The sequence below is a fragment of the Sminthopsis crassicaudata genome, chromosome 2, assembly GCF_048593235.1.
Source record: "Sminthopsis crassicaudata isolate SCR6 chromosome 2, ASM4859323v1, whole genome shotgun sequence".
Lineage (NCBI taxonomy): Eukaryota > Metazoa > Chordata > Mammalia > Dasyuromorphia > Dasyuridae > Sminthopsis > Sminthopsis crassicaudata.
The window spans coordinates 79913539-79938843 of NC_133618.1; the positions used below are offsets into that span (position 1 = coordinate 79913539).

Sequence of the window (25305 nt, forward strand, 5' to 3'; positions counted from 1 at the left end):
CTTCAGCCTGTTGCAAAGAGATAACCCCTATTCCGGACAATGCAGTCTCTTTGGCCCTCGGGGCTCCCAGCCATCCCACCTCATCTCTCTAGCTCATGCTGACGTCATCGTTGGTTTCTCTGCCGGAGCAGGTCCCCTGCCTTGGTTCCGGGGTCTGTTCGTAGGGTCACTTACTGCGTAAATCGAGGAGATTGTGACGTAATTCTGAAGTTTCTCCCCCCTCCCCAGTCTCAGCTAGATTCTGATGGCTAATCTGGTACTCGTTGTGCCAGCCCTAGGGGAGGGGGGAATTCACTCATGCTCTGGGGAAAGGACAGCCATGGTTTCTAGGACAACAGGGACGCTTCAGCAGGGGCGGGGCCGCCTCCTCTACCGGTTCAGGTTACTAGGGGAGTCCGGGCTGGCTGTGCGTCTGCCCTGCTAGTCGGGCTCCTCCCAGATCTTGCTTCTCTCCCCTTCTTTCTCCCTTCGTCCCCCCATCCCACGCCCCTTGGGGGGCCGCTCGGGCACAGCTCGGGCGTAGAGGCCACGGCTAATGAGGGCTCAGAAGTCCTTTATTTTTTATTTTTAATAAGCTCAGTTGCTTTGGGACTAGCCCATTAAAGAGAGTCAGCTTACTGGAGTCACCGTATTTCTTTGGAAGGGGGTGGCGGTGAGGACAGGGAACTCCCCGGGAGTGAACTACCTCCGCTGATGTACTTAAACATCGAATGTGTAATTTCGTATTACAGAGCTGTGCAAGGCACTGACAAGATACATATGACTTAACCAGATACAGGCAAATCCATGAGAGTCATCTGCATAGATAATTAAATGCTAGAATTTCTGTTAAAAGATGTGTACCTGCTTTGAAACATCTCTGTATCTAGCAATATTTAGTATGTCAAGCTGATAGACTGAGCTTTTTACATTTTCCTATTTTAAAGCCTTTTTGGATTTGCTAAAGTGATGCTAGTTAGTGCACATTCTCTCCCCTCTCCCGCCTTTAATACCAATTTATGTTTGTGGGTCAGGAAATGGAGTATTCGACCTTTAAATACTTCCCTTGACCTATATGCCAGAACTCCATTGGAAACTTCTGGAGACGCAGTCAAGAAACATATATTAAGCTCTAAGTATGTGCCAGGTGCTTTACTAAGAGCAAGGGATACAAAGAAAAGCCCAGTCATCATAATCCCTATCTTGCCACTGGACCAGATGGTTCTGGAAGAGAAAGTGAGGCTGATAACTTTGCAAAGCCTTCTCTCTCTCAAATCCAATTCATTCAAATGTCATGCCCATCATTTGATATCATGGTCCTCTTTCAGAAGAAAGGACAAACAACCACCTCTGTGAGTAGTAGGAGCTGTCCAGTGAGGAGCCGAACAGTTGGGCAACAGCTCCTTTTTTCTTTTTTCTTTCCTTCCCTCTGTCCACATAGGGTGCTCTGCTCAAAGGAATGTAATTTTAATCAGGGAAACCTCCCAAGATACCTTGGGATTTATGGGTTGGATTTCTTAAGGGCCAAGCCTTAAACTCAAATCACTCAGGCTTTACATTGATTGGCCAACAACAGATTCCCAGGCCAAGCCCCACTTGATCATGGTTTAAGCCTGGATTGGCTCAGAATGAATATAAAAAGCAATTGTTTCTGTTTTGGCCAGAAACCGTGAGGATTTTCAGTTCTCAGGTTTTTGTTGGGTTTTTGCACTAGGTAAGAGAGGACATTCTCAACTTCATTGCTGTTAGGATTCTAACAAGGTTCTAAATCACTGGAATGGATATAATTATCTAATGGTATTTAACAACTCTCTAGTTCAGTAATGTATTAATGAAATTCACACCTTTAAGAGAGCATACTTTTAAGGAGCTCTCACAAGCCCAAGGAGATTCAGAGTCGAGTTCATTCGAGATTCGACCATGGTGCTGGCTGGAGACATTCTGACAAGAGCTCTTGGGAACCAAAGAGAGAGGAAGGCCTCCAAAGCTAGCTGAGCCCCAAGTGAAGGAGACAAGACTTGAAGGAGAAAATAATGGATCTGGAAATAAGATTTGGAAGGAGACAGTAAAGGACTGGCTGCATTTTGGGATTATTGAACTGAACTGAAAGGAAAGCTGCCTCCAGAAGCTCCCCAAGAAAACGATTACAATTTAGAAAATTTACCCAGGGTTGTTTTTTTTTTAAATTTTTTTGGTGAGGCAGTTAGGGTCAACTGTCCTAACTTGCCTAGGGTCACCACCTAGGAAGTATTAAGTGTTTTAAGGGCTGGATTTGACTCCAGGGCCTGTGCTCTGTCTACTGTGCCATCTAGCTGCCCCTACCTCGTCTCAATCACAGATTGGATATTACATCAGTCAAACTGAGACTTTCTAAAAACCTTATCTTTAAAAGTCAAGGTCTCCCTTTGCATGCCATCTCTAGCCTTCCTGATCTGTATCTTGCCACTGGACCCAGATGGCTCTGGAGGGGAAAGTGAAGTTGGTGACACTGTCCAGCCATCCCTCACTAAATCCCATCCATTTGCACATCACGGCATCACCTCACTGATGTCACTGTTGAGAATAAAAGACAACATAGAATAGCAAAAACCATGATTGTGTCTGTCAAGGATTTCACATTCTAAAGGGGAGAAAACACACTCACCACTGTGTGCATATGGCATCTACACAAGGAAATAGGCATCTCACACCAAGAGTCTTGCACTCTGAGATGAAGAAACAATCTCCTGATTGCCAACTAAGCAAGAAAAGCCACAGGCGCAATAGGTCTTAAAAAAAAAAAACAAAAACTGTCCTCAACTCTTCCCCTAAGCACACGAGGTCAGAACTAGCTGATCTTCTTCCTGGACAAATAGGAGAGGTGGGAAACTCATCTATCCCAGCAGCATGGTAGCTGCTAGCAAATATTAACAAAAGCGCCTATCAATCTGGCCTATCTTCCTGGATGAACCAGAGCGTGAATATCAGAATCTTATCTGCCCCCTCTGCTAATGCGATTCTTTGCTTGCTTCTAGATGGTGTAGTAGTGATCTCAAGATGGATATATTAGGCTTGGAGGCTACCTCATGAGTTTGGAAGATTGGGACATTCTGGTCTTCAGTTGGTTCTGGCTGCACTTGAGAAAGCATAATATCTACATCCATTCCAATGCTTCTTAGAAATGATCACCATGTAGAGGATGAACTCATTCTCTGGCCTGGGTTGCTAGAAAACATGGACCTGGAGGGAATTATTTAGAACAATGCAGAATGAAATGTAAAGTATATAAGAATATTGAAAACTTAATCATAATATCTTGATGTTTTAAGTATCAATTTCTTGGGAATATAATAGTTATGTCACTGCTGTTAAAATTTTTTCAGTCAATGCATATTTGTGGGTTATGTTTAAAAAAAATTCTGTAAAGAGCTGTCCTATAATTGATTATAATGTGCACTGAGTACTGTTCTATTTTCTTTCTCAACTTTAGGAAGATCCTAGACATACTCCAAAATCTAAGCATTGAGTTATCTTTTTTTTCCTTGGGCCTCCTGGGTGGAACATTTCAAAGAAGTGAGGAAAAAACCCCAGAAACTTCTCTTAGGTAATCTGGCTCTTACAACTGAAGCTGGTCCACTTGCATATGTGCATCCAGATCTGAGGGCACATCCTTAGTGGAGATGGAGATTTAGTTTAAAGGGAAAAGAGATAAGAACAATTCTAGAGGGCAGTAATAATTGTTCCAGTTTGTAAAGCTTCAGAACATTGTGGGTGTTTCAAGACTGATGGCATTACTGACTCATCATCAGCAATCTTTGACTATGATTTTGTTAAGGGATTGCCAGATTTCAATCAATGATACATTTACAAGAAGTATATTATTGGTCTTAGCCTGTGGTCATGGAAATGATTTCATATAGAGGACAATGGCATGTTCTTAATCAGATGAACTAATTTTATAGATGACTTAAATTTTCATGAAGATAAATATTATTTCCTTGCTTTGCATTTCTTAGCACTTAGTATATCTACTTTTATTCTCTTTAATTTTCCTGTAATCTCAAAATTGACCTACAAGGAACAATTAATTTTTCCAATTAGCTTATAAGCTACTTGAAGGTAGAGTTTATTCATCACCTTTATTACCCAGGGTACTCATACTGTAGAGTGATGTAATTAATACTTGGTGAAGGAAAGATTTTATTTCTACCTAACTGAAGTTTTTTTCTAAGCCTATCTATGTTCTATTCACATAAATTATAAAAATGATTTGGAGATAGTATTTTTTCTTCTATGTAGTTCAGAGGCTAAAGGCAAATCAATTCTCATTTTACCATGAGACTAAAAGGCACAGAAAAGGGATCAGTGAAGCCAACCAGCTATGCTTTGCAGGAGGAGAAGCTCAGTAAATGATACTCAATTGATGTGAATTCATTTTGTCCAGAATTAAAAAAAAAAAAAAAAAAAAAAAAAAAGGAAGAGAAAATCAGGTTTAAAAAAAAAAAAACCTGTCAATTTTCTTTCATAAAACAAAAATGGAAATACTATTATCAGTACAAAAGAATATTGGGACAGAGAGAATGTTTAGGTATACAACATGCAGAAAGAAATAAGCACAGTAGTGAAGTTTTGATAAACTGAAAGGCATTACCAGCTAGTGACATAAGAACTATGACAAGTGTGAATAATTGTAAAAATTGGAAAGTAGGCTGATAAAAACGAGGTTCAGAAAAAAATCTTACACTGTATACCTAGATAAGCTCCAAATGGAGCTCTAAATGCACATAAAGGATGACATCATAAACAGAAGAACAAGGAAGAAATTACCTTTCAAAAAATGATGGATCACAGATGATAAAATGGACAATTTTGATTATATAAAATTACAAAGGTTTTAAACAAAATCCATGCAGCTAAAAATAAGAAGTGGATTAAAATTTATAAGAATAAGACCTATTCTCCAATTTACAAATTTAGAAAACAAGCAGTTTTCTAAGAAATCTATAACATATCAATAGTCACTTGGGGGGAGGGGGAAGGCGGGAGGATGCTGTGAATACTAATAAAAACAAAAAAAAATGAGTTATGCTACCACTTTGCGTACATCAGATTTGCAAAGCTGATTAAAAAGAAACTGACCATTTTGGAGGGAATGTGGAAAAATATAAACATTAATAAACTGGTAGTGCAGTTGTGAATTGGTATAGTGACTCTGGAAAGCAATTTGGAATCATGCCCCTAAAGTTACTAAACTGTACATAATCTTCAATCTATTTCACTTGAGTCCAAAGAGATCAAAGCAAGAGGAAACAATTCTGGATACAAAAAATATTTGCAGAGGCTCCTTTTGTGGTGGCAAAGAACTGGCCATTAAATGGGAAGTGGCTGAACAAATTATGATATATATATATATATATATATATCATTAAAAACAGGAAAAGGACCCACATATGCAAAAATGTTTGTAGCAGTTCTTTTTGTAGTGGTAAGGAACTGGAAACTGAGTGGTTGGAGAATGGCTGAATAAGTTATGGTATATGAATATGTATATGAATGTCATGGAATACTATTCTATAAGGATCGATAAGCAAGATGATTTCAGAGAAGCTTGGAGAAACTTACACAAACTGATGCTAAGTGAAGTGAGCAGAACCAGATCATTGTATATGGCAACAGCAAGATTATACAATGATAAATTCTGATGGAATTGGCTTGAATTGCTATTGTAATTGGCTTTGCTATTGTAAAGAGCCACGTCCAATAGTCTTGTGATAGCCATCTGCATCCAGAGAGAAAAAGGGGACTAAGTGTGGATCACAATATAGCATTTTTCACTTTTTGTTTTTGTTTGCTTTTTTTTAACTTTTTGATCTGATTTTTCTTGTGCAGCATGAAAATTGTGGAAATATGTATAGAACAGTTGCACACATTTAACATATATTGGATTACCTGCCCGCTAGGAGAGGGAATGGTGGGAAGGAAGAGAGGAAAAAAAAAAGTTGGAACAAAAGATTTTGCAAAGGTGAATGTTGAAAATTATGCATGTATTTTGAAAATAAAAAGCTTTATTACTAAAAAGACACAAATCTTCCCTATCCTTGAAAAATGCTCTCTAAATCCTGAGTGTAGATTTATGTATACCTGATTTTTCCAAAGAGGCACCAGTATTCTTATTTACATGGAACAAAAGAATCTGAGGCTGAGAGAGTTAGTTTTCCCATTTATACAATATCTAAGTGCCTGAAGGAGGATTTGAATTCAGGTATTCCTAAATCCAAATTTAGCCCTCTATGCCTGCTGGAGCTATCTTCCCATCTCTTTTTCCCTTTATCAGCTACTCTATCTAATCTCAGACTTCTGGTCTTCTGTATTTTATCTGCTATTCCAGGTAGTCCTTCTAGCGACCACCATAGTTTAAGCTCTTACTATCACCTTACCTGAACTTTTGCAACAATTTCCTAACTGATATCCTGGTCTCCAATCTCTCAATGCAGTATCTTTTGCCAAAATAGTTTTCCTAAAGTCCAGTCTTAACCACAGATGTCACTTTTCTACTCAAATTCTTATTCCTTTTTAATAATCAAAAACTCTGCCATTCAAAGTCCTTCCAAGTTGTGCCTTTTTCTGTCTCCTTGGACATTACTTTTCTTTCCCCCAGATTCTGGCCCACCCAAACCAGTCATTTAATTATCATCCTACCCGTGACATTGTTAGGATTACAAGGTGAGAACTCAGGTTGTCTAAACAGTTCTCTAGCTCAGAATTCACACCTTTGGTTCGGGCCTTTGAAGGGAGTTTACACCTTTGATCTTCTGAGGTAAAGTTTACATGTTTAAAAGAAGTTTGCACCTTTAAGAGAAGCAAGTTCATTGGTTGAAGTATTTCCCCAGGCCCCGTTGAGTTCTCACTAGCCCATTCTTTGCGAGGATAAAAGAGGCAACATTGACCTTGGAGAAGAGTCTAGTGTGGGATTGAGTTTAGATGGCACAGAGGAAAAGATTTTACAGAAAAGAGATCTCGTCCCAGAAAATCCCTTCCTTTTCTAGGAAGCAGCTCTTATATCAGCATTTTTGTCAAGTCAATGATATTTTCTTTTGTGTGTGTATAAACTGTCCACTGAAAAGATAGTCATCTTTCTATAATTCAGAACATGACCATTTCCATCTCATTTTAACAGCTGACAACTTTTAGAGTGTGATACAAAGCTTAGCAAAGTCTTGATCAGCACATCACTTAAAAATTTGAGAAAACATACAACGCATTAATTTTTTCATACTTGTCAATAATCTTAAATTTATAAGATTAAGTTATAATCTTAGAGATGACAGGACCATCACATTATATTCCATCTCATTTTTGTCTTACAGTGGCTGAATTCCTATTTTTCTTCAAAACTCAGCTCAAGGCCTACTTCTTCCACATAACTTTTCATCTCCTTGTCAGTCCTCCTCCTAGATCACCCTGTATATTTTCTATAAAATATCACATACCTTCTACATATTTCCATATTTATATGTGGTCTCCCTGCCATAAGCTCCTTGAAGATAGGTATTTGTTTTTATCATTCAATGCCTTGAATAAGTATCTAATACATAGCAGACATTTGATGAATGTTTGCTGATGGTGCTTTATAAAAATTAATGCTGATGACAAGTTACTATACAACAGCATGTTAAAAAACATTTTTATTTTACAATATGTACAATAAGGAACATATTCAAAAGCATTACCAATCACATTAATGAAGACAATAAATCACAATTTAGTTTGATCTTAGTGTATATAGTCACATTAAAGTATAAAGAACATATACAAAAAAAGAGTCAAAGTGTGCATTTTACTAAAACTTGGTATATACATATTCCATTGGAAAATAGCAATCAAAGATAACTTTGACCAAAACTAAATTCCTGTGATGTGTAGTAACCATTATTTGTATGAGGTAGTAACTAAATTATTTTGGCCATGTGTTAACACTAAATCAAAACAAATATGAAAATGATCATAAGGCCAAAAGAATTAAAAATATAACAGGAAATTTGAACCACTTCACTCTATGGAATGTTATAGTTCTTCAGTGTGATTATATGAAATGTTTAGTGTGGACTCTTTTCAATAATGCTAATTTGATCATTGTGTAGACTATAATTCAAACAATGATTGCAGTGTTATATCTTGGTACCGCTATTCTGTGACTCAAACTCATTCCGGAAGGTATTGTTTTTTAAGCAGAGAAGCAATCTTAAAGAATTTTGCTTAAATATAAAAAAGACAGTTACTACCAACAGGTGGTTGATTGGTTTGTTTCAAAGAAAACAACCAAATAAATTTTTAAAAGGTATTTCGAAGCCCAATGCATAATGACAATGTCACAGCTTACTTTTGTGACTCAATACATCACATATCAATACTTTGTGCAAATATAAACACCAGTGTACTTGCATGAAAATAAAAAACAAGATTATAAAATGATTTCAGCATTGGTTATAATTTTAAAAGTTACAAGATTTATAGTTGTATTACTAAATTACATAATAAAAATACAATAGTGTTGTTAGATGTGTTCATTGCCAGGATCCTATTTTATAATATTACCACACCCAAAGAGGAGTTCTTAAAATAGTACCCCCAGTTGCATTTTTGCATCAGCCTTTACATCTGTACAGATAAGACACTTGTACATCATAAAAGGACCATTATCTACATCAATTCTTAGTGTATATCATCAGGACTATCAAGTTTCACTGAAAAATATTGCCTCTATGTACAAAGATTACATAATAGTGAATGAAGCACTGGTGTGGTACAATCTGCTAAATACACCATACCACTTAAAACAACATTGCTCCTCCTCATTGTCCCACGCCACAATAAATTACAGAGTAACTGAAGCTAGGTTACTGTAGCTTTTGTATAGCTTCAAGCATCCACGAATGTTGCAGCAGTAGTGTTCTCTCTCTATGGGTAAGTGTCATGCACAAAATTTCTCAGTAACTGTTCTCATGACCCGCCAGGATGTATAAATTGCTATTGGCTGTAGGATTATCAGTTGGCCTACTTTCCAAAACCACGACCCTATAAAGTAATGAAAACAAAACAAGAAGTTATTTTTGAAAGCAGAAATCAGGGGGAAGGCTCTTTTACTACAATTAACACTTGCTGTCTGTGAGCAGAAATTATAAAAGCAGTTATTAAAGAGACAATTCCCTTTTCTAGGAAGCAGCTCTTATCGCAGCATTTTTGTCAAGTCAATGATGTCTTCTTTTGTGTGTGTGTGTTGTGGGTTTATCTTTGTTTTGTATAAACTGCCCACTGAAAAGATAGTCATCTTTCTATAATTCAGAATATGACCATTTCCATCTCATTTTAACAGCTGACAACTTTTAGAGTGTGATACAAAGCTTAGCAAAGTCTTGATTAGCACATCACTTAAACATTTGAGAAAACATACAACACATTAATTTTTCATACCTGTCAGATCCAAGAAGCCTGAAAATCCTTGTACTATCTGAAATTTCTTGTGTTATCTGTACAATTAAAATAGAGAATGGTATTTTAAATTCAAGTTAACAAAATTCAAAGTGATCATTCCATTTATAACTTGTAAGAAAAAATAAAATTATTATTCCCAAGAATTAAAAGTGTCCCTGGTTGATTGTCAGGTTTACTAAGTCAGCATGGGTAAGTATTAGGCTGGGAAGAACAGGCGATATATGTGATATCTTCCATAACTGCTATAGTTAACAAAGAGCTCATCTTACAATTCTGTGAATTAAGTATGAACTTGGGCCAGTTCTTCCTATTCAGAGGGATTTGTGATTTTACTTACGTGTGTATTCTTTAAATGGTATGGCTACAACCCTCAGTCAGGCAGACCAGTTCATGGGGCTTACTCCAGCATGCTGGGGTTCTGTTTGCTTTCCTTTGACATAGCAAGGAAAAATGTCCAGGGGGTATCTGACTCTCTGATGGTCCTCTCACTCGCTCTTACTATATGACCAGCTAAGTTTTTTCAATCATGTATTTCTTTTATTCTCTTCTCTGGTTCTTTTTCATATTTTATTATTATGTGTTCCAACCTACTCATCCCTACCTTCCATTTTGCACTGTAATTTTTAGTAACAATAGAGACAATAACATTCAATATGAGTGAAATATTGTTGTTACAGTGATATTAATGGGAAAAGTCTGGGATCATTAAGAATTCTGTAATTTCCCAAAGACAATATGAACTACGTTTATAATATTGGAATATGAAAAGCTATTTATTTTTTGAATAGGAGATCTAAAGACAGTCTCTCTTAACATGCCCAATCACAGTACACTGGCAGATAAAATAAAGGAAATAAACAAATTAAAAAAAAGTTTAGGTACAATACTTCAAACTCAGCTTAGCTACAGCACGTTGATTATAAGTTAAATATATGCTATAACTAAGAAAAGCTAAAGAAGAAAATGTTTCTTGAAAAATTTATAATTCCCTAAATATTACCTTAAAGCAATTTTTAATAACAAAATTACTACCAAAGTCTTTATGATCAATGCTAGTTAGTCTGGATGGGGGGCCCATTAGTTACTTATCTAAGAAAACAGATGCCCAAGAATGAAAACAAACCAAATCAAATTAAAACCCCAAAGTCAAGAATATGTTAACTTGCTGTCCCTTAAATTTGCTGGCCTGATAAAAATTGTGTAATCCTTAAATTTAACCTGGCTCGTAGGCATGTAATTCATCACAACTCAAAGTAGGCCAGTGAGTATGTCATATTAAAAGGCTTCACTCAAGAAAAGAAGTACTTTTTATTGATTTTATTGCTTATTTTTATTGTTTTTTTTTTGCTCAAATTAAACAAAGAGAAAATTAGAAAAAATTTTAAAACAAAAATATGAGCATTTAAGATTCTCCATAATTTGACTATTATATTATATATTATAGGTAGACCTATGTTAACTTCCTTATAGATACAAAAATTCTTTTTTGTCCATTAAGTAGGACCTTGTCCTAGCATTCAACTCTTAGATGCATTTCCTCCTCACCCTTAGCCTTTGAGAACAACCAACTTCCTTTATTCTAAATACAGTTCAGGTACTACTATCTATAAATTACTCCAATTGTGTCTAGGTGTCATCTGCTGCTCTAGAAATCACAATTTGTCTACTCTTTCCAGAGCAATGTAAATTTCTTGAATGTCTGGATGGACGATTTCACTTTGTATCTCTAGTTCTCGATTCACAATAAACAAAAGGTCTTAATATATATTTGCTTAAATGTTATCTCTTTTCTTTGTTTGCATATAAAGTCACATTTCCTCAAATATATGAAATGTTTAAAAAAAAAAATCAGAAGTAGGCTTTCCTTCCTTGAAAAAATTAGGTAAGATTATTTTAAATTTGATAACCTTTTTATGACAATCGTACGTTACAGCCCCAAACTGAAATGTTACTTACCTCATTTGATCTAAAACTTCTTCCTTGCATTCCATGTTTCCAGAAAGCTAGCACACTGTCTTGTAGGCAAACTAATAGGCAAGAACAGCTAATTAATGGCATTGGTACAAAGGTTCAATTGATAAGCATATTTCTATTTTTTTTCTCCTTATTTGCAGCATTTTATTAACTGGTATAAGTATTTTAGTAATAGGAGAAAATAAATCATTTAAATATGTAAAGAAAGGTTGTATACCCTTAAATCTTTCTGTCATAATTATTCATGGGGAAGAGATGAGAGAAGAACATAAAGAGTATGCAAAGAATGCAATTGCTGTGCAACTCCTAAAAGTTGCCTTTGTTTTTTCTGACATAAGACAGTCAAACAAAATATCATATAAATAACAAGTTTTAGGTCTACTTTCCAATATTAGCCTATCTTTGAAGTTTTTGTCCTTTACTATCTCTTGAAGTTAAAAACATCTATGGATATTTCTATAAACAAAAGGATAAAGAAATCAGCAATTAGAAAAAAAAAAGAGAAAAAAAAAAAAAAAGAAAATCTGAAATAAGCTTACTGGATACAGCAGTTTATAATAATTTTTATCATAAACGCTTTGGTCTATTTAAAATCTAAGCCAGATAAATGAGAGATGCTATTTTGAAAAGATAAATGAAATACACTTAGTAAATTAAACAGGAATTTTGGAAGGGTATTTCTAATAAGATGATTAGATCCATTCCAATATGAGATTTTCTAATAAATCTAATATTTTAGGGGGAAATTTTTCATAGATGGCCATCGGAATTATTAAGTTCAATATTTGTAATTCTTTCTGAATAGTGACAGACATAAAGTTGTTTAAGAATTCCAAATTTAGGATCAATCACCAAAGGATCATCAAATGAGGCTATTTACTTTATACTTTCCATTTAACACAGATGAAGAGACTAAGACCTGTCAAGTGTCAGAGGTGGGAACAGAATCTAGGTACTTTCACTCCTTAGCTTCACTACCACGCAAAAATCCTCTATGTGATTATTAGGAAAAAGTTTAAGATATATTTTAACACGACATAATCAAATTCTATAGAATCCACTAATTTGACTAGTTATAACTCTATGAAAAATGATCTAAACAAATTAGTTACTTATAAAGAGTTCTGTATTGACCTCTCTTCTACATCTTGTTGTAACAGTTTGTTCACTAAGCCCTTAGTTACATCTAACAATTACTGTGAAATGTTAATAATGAGAGCATTTTTTAGGTGTAGAAGATAGATCTGTGTTTTTAGCAGTATAGAGAACTTCAGTTATGGAAACTTTCTCCATTGATGCAGATGTCTTAAGCTACTTGCCCAAGGTCACACAACCAGTATGGGTCCAAGGCAGGTCTTAATCCCATATCTCCCTGACATAAAGGTAAGTCCTTTACCTATTATGCTTGGCTGTACTGGCAGTGGTTATTTGAACATATTTGAAATTATTTCCTATTCTAAATTATAGCATGAAAAATAATTTTTGCTTACCTATTGACTCAATCTGGAAATCAAAGGTGAGTTCTGATGACAACTTTCTGCTAGATTTTAATCTGCCTTGTAGATTTACTATTTTAATGCAACCTAGGGAAAAAGAAGTTGACTTAATATTGAGATAAATAAACAGTACTATTAAAATAGAAAGTTTAAAATGAATCGCTTAAAAATGAAACAAAAAAAAATCACTCACAATCCAAGCATACAAGAATGGTATCTCTCTCAAGTTGGGTTACATGTATAACACTTGTCTGTGGTGTATCTACAATAAAAGAAGAGATTTACTTAAATTAATTTTTAAATCAAGGAAATATTCATTCACTTTTGAAAACTCAGTACTTTAGAGATTATCCTCATTTTAACAGCTTACTTGAAATATGCATAGCTTAAAAGAGCCAATGTGAAATTGGGTGTCAGAGAATTCAATTTCTAAACTTTGACTATCACTTCCTACTTCTGATTTTTGTAAAGTGCCAAATAGGATGATGTGAAGAACAAATGAGTTTTTGTTCTCAACAGTCCAGTTTATTCATACTACTCTCTTCTAGTCCCTAGTAATTTATTTACAGTCAAATTCAATGGCCTGTCTTTAATCTTCATTTTTTTCTGGTTTCTTCAGAGTTTCTCCCCCCCCCCCCGCCCCCAGGCTGGGGTTAAGTGACTTGCCCAGGGTCACACAGCTAGGAAGTGTTAAGTGTCTGAGACCAGATTTGAACTCGAGTCCTCCTGAATTCAGGGCTGGTGCTCTATCCACTGTGCCACCTAGCTGCCCCACTTTAGAGTCTTAACAAAACTGATCACCTCCCAACCTTTTTGATTTTTCGTTTTCCTTTGTCCTCTATTTTTTCTTTTACTATCATAAATGTAACAAACATAAACATGTTCCATATAAAGGACATCAGAAAAAGAGGACTGTCCATGAAACTGCGAATCTCTATTATATAAAGGTTTTAAAATAAAAATTATTTACACAATGTAATACAATATTTTCCTGCTCTGTGAATGCTGTTTTCTTCTTCCCCTGGTTTGTGTGACACTATCACCTATTAGCAGTTTATCTGCTCTCTCTGAGAACTACTGCCCTCATTCTATTCCTTAAATACATGTTTCAAAAGGCAGTCTTTTTTGCTCTCTTCTCTATTGTCTCTCCTGTTAGCAATTTCATCTATTCCATGATTTCCATAATAATTTCTACGCAGATGCCAATATGTCATTCTCCTACTCTCTTCCTAGAACTCCAGTTCTGTATTTCCGAGTAATTGATATTTTTGGTTTGAAATTTCATTGATTCCAAAAATAAACTTAACTACTCCCATATAACTTGTCTTTCCTTTAAACTTTTATTTCGGTTGATGACATCATCTTTCTTGTTACCCAAGTTTTGATTTTTCCATTTTCTTCACCATTTTAAACCTAATAATGTTCCAGTTCCCCTTAATTCTTTCTCCACAATATATCTCACAACCATTTCCCTTCTATTGCCAAGACTCTTAATTCATATCCTCATTCCTTTTGACTCAGGTTATTATGACAGTCTAAATAAATCATCTTGCTCTAGTCTCTATCATCTAATTAATTCTTTAGACTATCATCCTGAGTAATCTTTATAAAAATAAATATGCATTGATATTGTTTTTTGTTACAAAATGTCATGTCTGGCCTAGCTCTTCTGAAGGGCTCAGAATAAGTCCTTGCCTCACATTGGGAGCCAAAATGTTGTGTCCTGTCTTCTCTAGAAATTGTGGATTGTTCTCTGGGAGGAGCTCTCTTTTCTGTTAACCCTTTTCCTTGTGAGTCTTCTTAAGCCTCCAGCCAGAGCAAAGGTAGAATCTCTTCCTGAATCCTGGCTCTGAATCTCTTCCATCTTCCCTGAAGTTCTCCTGGGAAGTCTTGTCCTTATCCCAATCTAGACTGCTTCCTTCCCGACTGCCCTCCTCTTTTATCCTCCCAATGAACTTGCTCCTTTTAAAGGTGTGAACTAAAGGTGTGAACCCTGAGCTATTGAATTGTTAAGTACTGACTTAGCACCTAGTAAGAACCTAATAATAAAATGTGCTCCTCTTTCTTTACCTCCTTTCCTCCCAGAGATAAAAAAAACAAAAAACAAACAAAAAACTGACTACAATGAAAAAAACAAAAACAAAAACAAAACAAAACAAAAAACAAACAAACAAACAAACAAACAAAAAAAACACGACATTATATGCAATACTCCACTCACGGATCCACTGCTGCAGGAAATTTTCTCATATTTTTTGAGATATAAATATTTCTATGTACACACACACATACACACACACACACACACACACACACACACACACACACACACACACACACACACATTTTGCCAAGGTTGTGCTTTGTAATTCTGAAGCATCCATTTCTTATTTTAATTTGTAACATTAAGTTTTATAGTAGTTGCTATATATTTATATTTTAGTTGCCATTGTGTTCAGTTTTCTTGGGTTTGTTTATTTTGCTTTGTATCATCAAATCCATGGAGGACGTCCCATACTTCTCTGTAGTCATCATGGTCATCTTTTTCTCCCAGCATAACAATATTACATTACATTGATGCATTACATCTAATGCATCTATGCAGTTTGTCTAACTAACTATTTCTCAACTTATGAGTTATTTCAAGTTATCTGTTGCAACAAAAAGTTTGCTATTGCCATTATTTTGGTGTATATGAAGGCATAATCTTGAGGTACTGGGTCTGATCATGGTATTCCTTTGCTCAAAACCCTTCAGTGGTTCTCTAATGCAAGTCAAATAAAATACAGCCTCTTCAGTTTGGCATTCAAGGTCTCATGATTCTAGTTTCTTTCCAGTTTTACCTCACACTATTCTTCAATGCATTCCATTCTCCAGCTTACCCAGAGTACCCATTGCTTCATGTTCTCAATTCTGCTTTCTCTTATTTTCTTTGCTTGGACATACATCTTCTTCATCATCATCTTCATCTTTTGAAAATTCCTTCTTTCCATAATTTTCTTAATTCAGAGCCTACCTGTTCATGAAGCTTTCCTTGATTCTGCCCTGCACTCTCTGCCCCCAGACCTGTCATGTTAATGAAAGCAATTTTTCTTTCTTAAAATTACCCCCCCAAATTATGCACATTATAAATTTTTAGAATATTTAGGAATCTTCAGGAATTATTAAAAAGAATTCCTATTTTCAGACAAATAATACAGATTGTTCATGTGTTCCAAATATTTACAGTTTTTATTATTAAGCTAATCAAGGTATACTTGTTTATAGTAAGCACTCTTGGTAAATTATAACCCCATGTAACAGTTCTTATCAAGTTAACATATGGCTTTCAGAACAGGGAAAAAAGCAGTTTAAATGTAATAGAGCAGCTACCAGAGCCTTGTATACCGAGCTAGAGTTGCATGCTGAATTAGTAAAAAAAAAAAAAAAAAAAAAAAAAAAAAGTACAATAAAGTCTAAATATATATATAAATTTTTTTTTAAACATTCTGTTATTCTTGGAGTGGATTAACTTCATCTAATATTTGAATATTACTATGGCAATAACGGTTGTGAATATGAAAACTCTATCTGTAAACTCCCGAGTTGGTAGTCCTCTCTTCTTCAAAGTAGTTTATATTTATTTACTTGTGTATATTTGAGTAGAATATAGATTCCTTTAGGGCAGGGAATCTTTTGTTTTTATACACAGTTTCTAGTACACTGTAGGCATTTAATAAAGATTTGGTAAAAAAGGGCTGAAAATGTTTTTACCTGGATTTCAAAGAGATTTTTAGTGAATGGAAAAAAAATATCCCTACCTTGCTCAAAAGTCTTCAGTGGCTCTTGCTGTCTATCACATGAAGCCTAGACTCTTCTGTCTAGAACTCTAAAATAGAGTTACAACATATCTTTCTAGACCTTTATCTCTATTAAACCATTTAGGAAAGTTCAGCTATGGTTCCATGCTTTTGGGGGAATCATAGGGTCCTCTCCCTCATCAGGTTAGATTCATTTTCCTCTATCTTCTGATATTCACTTAAAGCAGATGTCTGTAAGATTATCTAAAGGATCCTTTTTATCATTAATATGTTCCATGTTGTGCTCAAAGATTTTGGCTAAGATTTCTACCTCCAGAGGTGATGGATGGTTATTTTAACCTTTCTGCTTCCCCTTTAGAAAAAAGTACTATTTACTTTCTCACTTGTTCTTGGAAGATGATCATTTCTGGGAGAATATATCCCTATTTCTCATTATTTCTTTTCATTGATTATAACTGCAAGGAAAAGGAATTACTTTGTTATCTCAAAATACATTATTTTCTTGATTCAGTCCTTTTGCTCATGACTTTTCTTCTTTCTGACTTCTTCACCCCAAGAGCCATCTCAATGACATCTTCTTCCTGAAGTTTTTTTCTGCTTCTTCTAATTAGAAGCAATTTCTTGCAAATACAAATCCAACTTTCTCATATAGCTCTTTCTACATTATATGCCTTATTTTAGTTAATTTTAGTATTTATTTTATGTTCTATTTGAATGAACATTCTTTGTGGTAGGGAAAAGATCCCAAAGTCTTCCTGCACAGAGTAGGAGTACATAATCAAAATTCACAATTATGGAATGGAGTCCTCTCCTCATCAGGCACTCCTGGAAAAGTGTGATCAGAGGACCTAGATTTCTAGTTCCATTAGAGTCTTTTGTTGCCTGTATGACCTGACTGAGGCAAGGCACACCTCTTCCTTTTTTGGGCCTTTTTTTTTTTTTTTTTTTTTTTTTTTAACATTTGTTAAATGAGGGGGCTAACCTCTCAAGTTCTATATCCTTATTTCACAAGAGAACTAATTTAGAAAAGTGAAAAAATGGTAATAAAGTGAACAAAGGTAGTTATTTGCAGAAATTAGAAATGGGCTATTCAGTTGCAATGAAACAGTGCTTTAAAAGGCTATAAAAACCAATTTTTAAAGTATAAGATTTTAGTTTAAATGCTTGATTTATCAACAAATTCTTGTTGCCTATAACATACAAAGCACAATAAGTTCAGCAACATAAAGATTCCATTACTTTAAAGTTTAATTAAAATTTAATTAATTTCAAGTTGGCAAATGTGGTCATGAAGTGGGATAAAATTTATCAACTTCACTAAGAAAGGGTTCTAAGAAATTAATCTCACCAAGGATATTTCTAAGAAGTATTAGAACTAGATAAAAACATCCTGTTTTTTAAAAAATTTCAAAGTGGGGAAGCTAGGTGGCATAGTGAATAGACCACCACTCCTGAAGTCAGGAGGACCTGAGTTCAAATCTGGCCTTAGATATTTAACACTTCCTATCTGTGTAATCCAGTTACTTAACCCCAACTGTCCCAGCAAAAACAAAACAAAATAAAAAAAAAAACCCCAACATACTTTCAAAGTACTTCGTAAGTCCTCATTTACTCATAATTTATAAATTTATCACAAATAAAATTCCATTCCATAAAAGTAATTTCTCTAAGGAATTCTATGCTATATTATCTTTAGAGTCTAGTTTCAATTACAATATACATTTCAAACAACAAATTACATTTTAAAAAATTCTGTTCTGGTAATTCAGACTAGCCAATTAATTAGTCCAAGACTGAGATATACACAGGATTTTAAAACAGTCCTCTTGTGTAATATACTTAGAGACCTTAGAAGATAAAACAGAAAATAAGCCAAAGTTCTTGAGATGGAATGATGATCAGGATGGCTAAGTCAACTGGAGCTCCCTAGGTAAAGGCATGTTCTTTTTTTGTGTTTTTTTTCCCATTATATCATAATAGTTTTGAGTCATTGTTGATAAAATTTGGTATTATTAAAGGTACTCTTTCAGATACCAATCTTCTTTCATAGGATTATATTAACATCAACGAATACCATTCAAAACAGAATTTTAAAGGCATGAATGTTTTTAAAAGGAAAAACAGAAAATATTCTCTAACATGGAAGTAAAATATTATGCATATACTTGGAGGATAAAAAAACTGATATGTTATATTTAATTGCTGTGTTTTTAAAAACATCATTTTTCTTATTGACTATACTAGAATAGTTGTACTCATTTTATGTAAAAAGTATTCATAAAAATTATATAGAAAAGAAGATAAAATTTCTATTTAAATTCATCAGAAGCACTTTAAAAGTATTATATTGTAGGGCAGCTAGATGGTGTAGTGGATAGAGCACAAGCCCTGAAGTCAGGAGGATCTGAGTTTAAATTCTACCTCAGACACTTAATACTTCCTGACTGTGTGACCCCTGGGCAAACCACTAAACCCCAATTGCCTGGGGGGAGGGGGGAATTATATAGATAGATAGATAGATAGATAGATAGATACACATATTTATTTATTTTGTTTTGGCCAGTGGATGATCTGTTTAAATGGGGAGAAAAAGATTAACACTTTGCAATTTAGCTGTTACTTAAATCTACATTTTCTTTTTTGCATAATTTGTGTAAAATATATAACAGATACATATTACAAATCTATCAGAAAGAAGCAAATTAATAAAAAAAATAAATGTACCAACCTGATTCTGTAAACCATGAAGAGGTAGAATTTGGGTTGACAGTCTCAAACCGAACCACCTGGTTGAAATCTCTTCCTCTACTAACACCAACACAAACTAGAGGGTATTCCTGTTCAGGCACTACCAGCATTTCAAACATTCTAAGTGGACAAGGTATAGGAAAATCTATGTGCTAAAGGAAAAAACAAAAGTACTGTTAAACACAATAAAAAGAAACAACATAATTTTATATAACAGAAAATATTCTCATTAGTCACAAATAAGAAAACTTTGTTGCTGAGATAAAATAAGGTAAAATGGTATTCCCAGAGTTATCTTTTCAAATGTTTTTGAAGACAGAAGGTTCATGCTATAAGTTCAACTCCACACCTGCCTTTACCCATGCCCTCAAGTCACTTTGCCAACAGTGCCATCTTTAAATATAATGGAAATGAACATGATACCAGTAAAGGTAGACAACACACACCAGGGGAAGTTGGAAAGAACACTGGACCAGGGACTGAGACTGGGTTCAGGCACTGGTTTCCTAGCTGTTACCCCCAGGCAAGCTACTTCACCTTTCCAGGTCTCAAGTTTCTTTGTAAAATGAAGGTAATATTATTTGCCAAGAATATAGAAATTGATTGTTGTGAGGAAAAAAGAGCTAATGCACATTCAAGTGCCTTGAAAATGACAAAGTTCTGTACAACTTTAAGGCTTCCTTCCTATAATTTATAATCTGGTCTAGGGAAGGGTTTATATATCTTCAGCTGGGAAGGGACAAAAAGAAGCTGTCCTATGAGAAATTTTTCTTACATATAATTATAAATGTCAAGAGCAGTTTTGTGTAATATGAAAAATTTTCTATTAAAAAATCCTTAGATTTCATTATAAAGAAATTCCAATCCAAGAGAAGTGCTGTTGTATATAATAATGGATTTAAAATTTATAAAACTGCTTTCTCCTTTCCACAATTCATCTCAAGGTTAATAATCAACTGTTTCATGACAATAAGAAATAAAAACCTCAAGCATTTTATAAGATTGAAAACAAGGGTAAGGTAACACTTTAAACAGAAGAAGCTAGAATGTTCAATGGAATGACTACTAAAACTGCAGTCAGGAAGACCTGAATTCAAATCTAATTTCAGACACTTAGTTGCAAGACTTGGAGCAAATCCTTAACATCAGTTTGCCTAGAAGGCAACTAGTTGGCTCTGTGGCTAGAGTGTTAGGCCAGGAGTTAGAAAGACCTGGCACAACCCTAGCCTTAGATAGTTACTAGCTGAGTGGCTCTAGGCAAATCACTTAATCTCAATTTGCCTAAATCCAGGGTTGAAGGAAATGGAAAACTATTCCAGTCTCTTTGCCAAGAAAGACTTAAATGTATTAATTAGTGTGTCATGATCCAAGCTTCAGACACAACTGAAGAAGATTTTTAGTATCTTAAGACCATGTGAAATTGTGTTATAAAGAACTCATTTCAAATCTGAGACATAAAGACCAAGATATAAAACAATAAGGAAATAATTATTAAAATATTATTATAGTATATTTTGGAAATTTCAATGACTATTTCATTTGGCATCAACATGAACAATTCATACTCTTAACATTGTGAATACTTAATCATCCAATTATTAAACAAGGATGTATATGATAAAATGTACTAAAGAATATTCAGTACTTAAAAGATGTAGAAAACTCAGACTAATTTTTTTAGGACAATTTGTGGATTGTTCCATGGCAAATAAACATTCTTTTCTTTTCTTTTTTTTTTTTTTTTGGCTGTGGCAATTGGGGTTAAGTGACTTGCCCAGGGTTATACAGCTAGGAAATGTTAAGTGTCTGAGGCCAGATTTGAACTCAAATTTTCTTGACTTCAAGGCTGGCTCTCCATTCATTGAGCCATTTAGCTGCCCCTCCCCTCAAGATGATTTCTATTATTTTGGGTAAAGGACAAATCTGCAAGGGACTCTATTATGATGGCCTGAGTCACATAAAAACCAGCTGTTTTCTGAATTTGTTCTCACACTTCAATAGTTGTAACTACAACTCATTTTTGCTTTTTTCATCACCTTTTAAAACTTTCACATAAAATTTCTCTAGTCTAAGAATATTCTTCATTAGGACAATTGAATTTCCAAAACCAGAAAGGTTTTCATCAATCTGCACACCATTTAAAATAATCAAATAGCACAAGATAACAAGGAAGAGATATGTTGTGGATTTTATGATATAAATTTAATAAAAATTGAATTATTATTCTTTTTGTACTATGAATTATACAGGTTAGTCTTTTATGCTTACCTTAATTAACATAAACTTCTGCATTGGTTCAACCCATTCTAACAGAACAATGCTAGACTGAAGTGCCCCACAAAGGTATTTATGGCCAGTGTAAGGATTTCTCACTGTTGAGACAAAAGTTACAAATAATTTGTTACTGTTTATATATGGAGTTAAATAAATATAAAGTTCACTGTAAATTACCTTAATCCAAGCCTTAAAAGTAAAATTAAAAGTTACTTGCCAATAAAATTTTTTATTAGAAATTTGGTAAGAACTTCAAGTATTCACAAACAAACAGAAAGGACCACAGTGAAGATCAAGTATTGAAGATGAAGCTTTAGCCACATGAGAAGAAGATAGGATTTGGGAAAAAGCAAAAGAAAAAAGGGGATGGCAAAATGACTGAACAATATTGAGGACCATTTCCTCCCATCATTTTCTTGTATTAGTTAGAAGGGGCCCTTAGAAGTTATCTGATTCAAGAGGCAGTTAGGTGGCATAGTATATAGAACACTCGCAGTGTAGTCAGGAGGACGTGGGTTCTAATCTGACTTCAGATACAACACTTATTAGCTGTGCAACTCCAAGCAAGTCATTTAATATTAACTGCCTTGCCAAAAAACAAGAAAAAAAAAGTGAGGAAAACAATGAAAGTTATTTAGTTCAACACATTCCATATACAAATACCTTTTTAAAATGAAGGAAAATTATGTTACAAAGCATTCCTTTACTAAGAAAATTGAAGTCACATTTATCATGTACATATAAAATTCTCTCCTAGGTAACCAACAATCAAAAAAAGTAGCCTTTTCTCAGTGGTAGCTCTTTCTTCAACTGATACTATTGGCCACTCTCCTAAATACAATCTTATTCCCAAATCTTCATGATGTTGCTCTCTCCTATTCTTTTCTTGACTAATACTTTTCTTTTTCTTTTGCTGAATCATCCTTTGTGTCAAACCTCCTAACAATTGATATACTTCAGGTTTCAGTTTTAAACGCTTTTCTCTTTTCTTCACACACATTTCATCTTTTGGTGGTCCTGAAGGGGACAACTAAACTTTTACAGTGAACTGTCTGGGGGCAAGGATTGCCCCAGATAAGGATAAAAAATGAAACTCAGAATTCTCTAGTCAGCTTGACAAAATAGAATGGCCTTACTCCAGTGGTTTTAGTACTTACCTACGCAACATTTCTGACACCACTTGGTTTCAGGAATTTTTGCAGATACAGCAAATTTCCTAAAAGAAAAACAGAAGTGGCTAATACAATCCATGCTCCACATAGCTATCCAAGTCATTATTCTAACCTGGCAAGTTCGATTACATCATCCCAGTAATTCCTATTAATTTATAGGCCTACCTCTTTTTGAGAGGGGGGTGGCACTTACAGGACTTTACAATCTGGCCTCTACCTACCTTTCTGAGGCTTACTTCATGTGTATATACTCTAGGACCCAGTATTTTATTTGATCCTCAGAGTAGCCTTTTAGAATAAGTATTCATGGACTCCCCATTTTGTCCTTGAGGAAACTAAGACAAATGGGTTAAATAATGCAAGGTGATCTGGGCAGGGGCAACAAGAAAGCTCTCACAGATGAAGGATAGCAGGAAAGGCTTCTTCACTCAGGAGCCAGAAGGGAAAAATCAGAAGTTTTGATGAGAAGGGAGTGCAAAGGCCTTTCAGGAAGAGGGAGGAAAAAAAAAAAAGGAGGAAGGGACAGCATGCAGTGAGGAAGGGACATGAAGCATCATGAGTGGAAAAACAGCAAGAAAAGCACTTCATATACTTCAGCCTCCTTGTATCTGTCATACACATATGTAATGCTCTGAATTATGGATAATAGATTTTGCTACATTATTTCTCAAGCTAATGGTAAATTTAATAAAGGAATAGATGCAAACTTATCTATACTTTGTATCTAATCCAATGTTTGGTGAACAAGACCTATGTGGGCCAACAGTTGAGAATGTCACGGTTCTGTAAATAAGTTTTGGAGAAGAAACTAAACTGGCATAAAAATCATTGATAAATAATGTTAAAAGCTAGTGATAATGGGAATGCTTTAAAGAATTAAAGCTATCTAGTGTGCAATTGAGAGACTAATAATAATTACTGTTTAATTTGTTATGTGCCATTGGCCTTTGTCCGTGAGCTTCTTATCCCACTGAAACTATCCTCCTTAAGGCTATTAATGACTATTAAGAAATCCATTGGATTTTTCTTAGTTCTCCACTACCTTGATTTTTTTGCTCATTCCCATTAGTTGCCTCCTGATATTTCTCCTTGTTTTTGTTGCTAAACTCTTTGGGAACAATATTTACAACAAGTACTTCCACTTCCTTTCTTCTGTCTTAACGCTACAATCTGGTTTCTACCTACCAATTAACCAAACTGCTCTTTCCAAAATGAATGAGCCATTTTTCTCAATTGTTCTGACCTCTCTGCAGCCTCTGATCCTGTTATCCTCTTCCCTGTGATACTCTCTTCTCTAGGGTTTCATGACATTGCTTTTTCTATGTTCTCTTTCTATCCATCTGTCTATTCCTTTTCATTCTCCTTTGCTGGATCTTCATCCAGGGCATGCCTGCTAATTGGGGAGGAGGGGGATTGCACAGGGCTTTGTTGGTCCTTGTCTCTTTTCAATATACATGTTTCTCTCCCCTCTCAGATTTAAGATATAATCCTATTTTGCTTGATGTTATTTATTATCGGCTCCCATGATTTTAATGATTTCATTATGCTGATGACTCCCAAATCTCCTAACTTCTCTGCAGACTTGTAGTCTAGCATTACTAGCTGCTTTCAGATAGGGTATCTCAGAGACATCTTAAACACATGTTTAAAACTGAACTCGGTTTCTGTTCTCCCACACCCTCTCCTCTTGCTATTATCCCTAATACTATTAAGGATTCAATCATCCCTCAGATTGTGAGATCTTTGAGGGCAGGGACTGTCTTCTGCCTCTTTTGGTATTCTCAATGCTTTCCAGTATCTAACGTGTTATCCTTGTCTTCTCACTCTCCACTTCCAAGAAGCTATCAAGCTGGGTTTTTTTTCCCCTTCATAGCATCTCTCAGATTTGCCCCATGCTATCCTTCACCAGACTGCCACCAAGCTGGTGGTGTCTTTAATCCCTCACACTTGAACTACCACAATAGGATCCTGGTTGGTCTCTCCCTACTCCATCCCACCTTGCCTTCAGTTCTTCCTAACACAAGGGCTGATGACTCTTCATCAGACTCCAGCAGCTCCTTATTGTCTCCAGGATCAAATGCAAAATGTTTTTGGCATTTGGAGTCCTTAACTAAGTCCCCATCTACCTTTCTAGTCTCCTTATGCCTTACTCCTTGGCACAAACTCTTCGATCTACTGACTTTGGTTTCCTTGTGCCTCATGAATAAGACATCCCATCCCCCTGGCCTTGGGAATTTTTACTGGCTGTTCCCCAAACCAAGAATGTTCTCTCTTCTCAGTTCTGTTCTTGGCTTTCCTGTATTACTTCAAGTTCCAGCCAAAATCTCACCCTCTATACATAAGACTTTTCCTATTCCCATTAATACTAGTGTCTTCCCTCTATTAGTTCCA

General features: G+C 35.0%; 2 protein-coding genes across 7 annotated transcripts in view; both read right to left on the reverse strand.

Moving 5' to 3' along the window:
* CDKL4 (cyclin dependent kinase like 4) overlaps positions 1-328 on the reverse strand; it is a 54020-nt gene extending 53692 nt beyond the window's left edge. For 2 of the 3 annotated variants that reach the window (XR_012485899.1, XM_074286647.1), the window contains exon 1: positions 80-219. The gene's annotated coding sequence lies outside the window, so the exon portion shown is untranslated. Of the gene's footprint in view, positions 1-79 lie in introns of all 3 variants that reach the window. The other variant, XM_074286648.1, reaches the window with a different exon arrangement.
* Positions 329-7612: 7284 nt separating this feature from the next.
* MAP4K3 (mitogen-activated protein kinase kinase kinase kinase 3) overlaps positions 7613-25305 on the reverse strand; it is a 166483-nt gene continuing 148790 nt past the window's right edge. For all 4 annotated transcript variants that reach the window (XM_074286652.1, XM_074286649.1, XM_074286651.1 and 1 more), the window contains 8 exons: positions 22900-22958; positions 21737-21840; positions 19449-19620; positions 13114-13182; positions 12915-13007; positions 11407-11477; positions 9430-9485; positions 7613-9033 (listed from right to left, as the gene is read on the reverse strand). In XM_074286652.1, the coding sequence (XP_074142753.1) occupies positions 8946-9033; positions 9430-9485; positions 11407-11477; positions 12915-13007; positions 13114-13182; positions 19449-19620; positions 21737-21840; positions 22900-22958 (712 nt within the window). In that variant the 3' untranslated portion in view covers positions 7613-8945. The remainder of the gene's footprint in view (positions 9034-9429; positions 9486-11406; positions 11478-12914; positions 13008-13113; positions 13183-19448; positions 19621-21736; positions 21841-22899; positions 22959-25305) is intronic.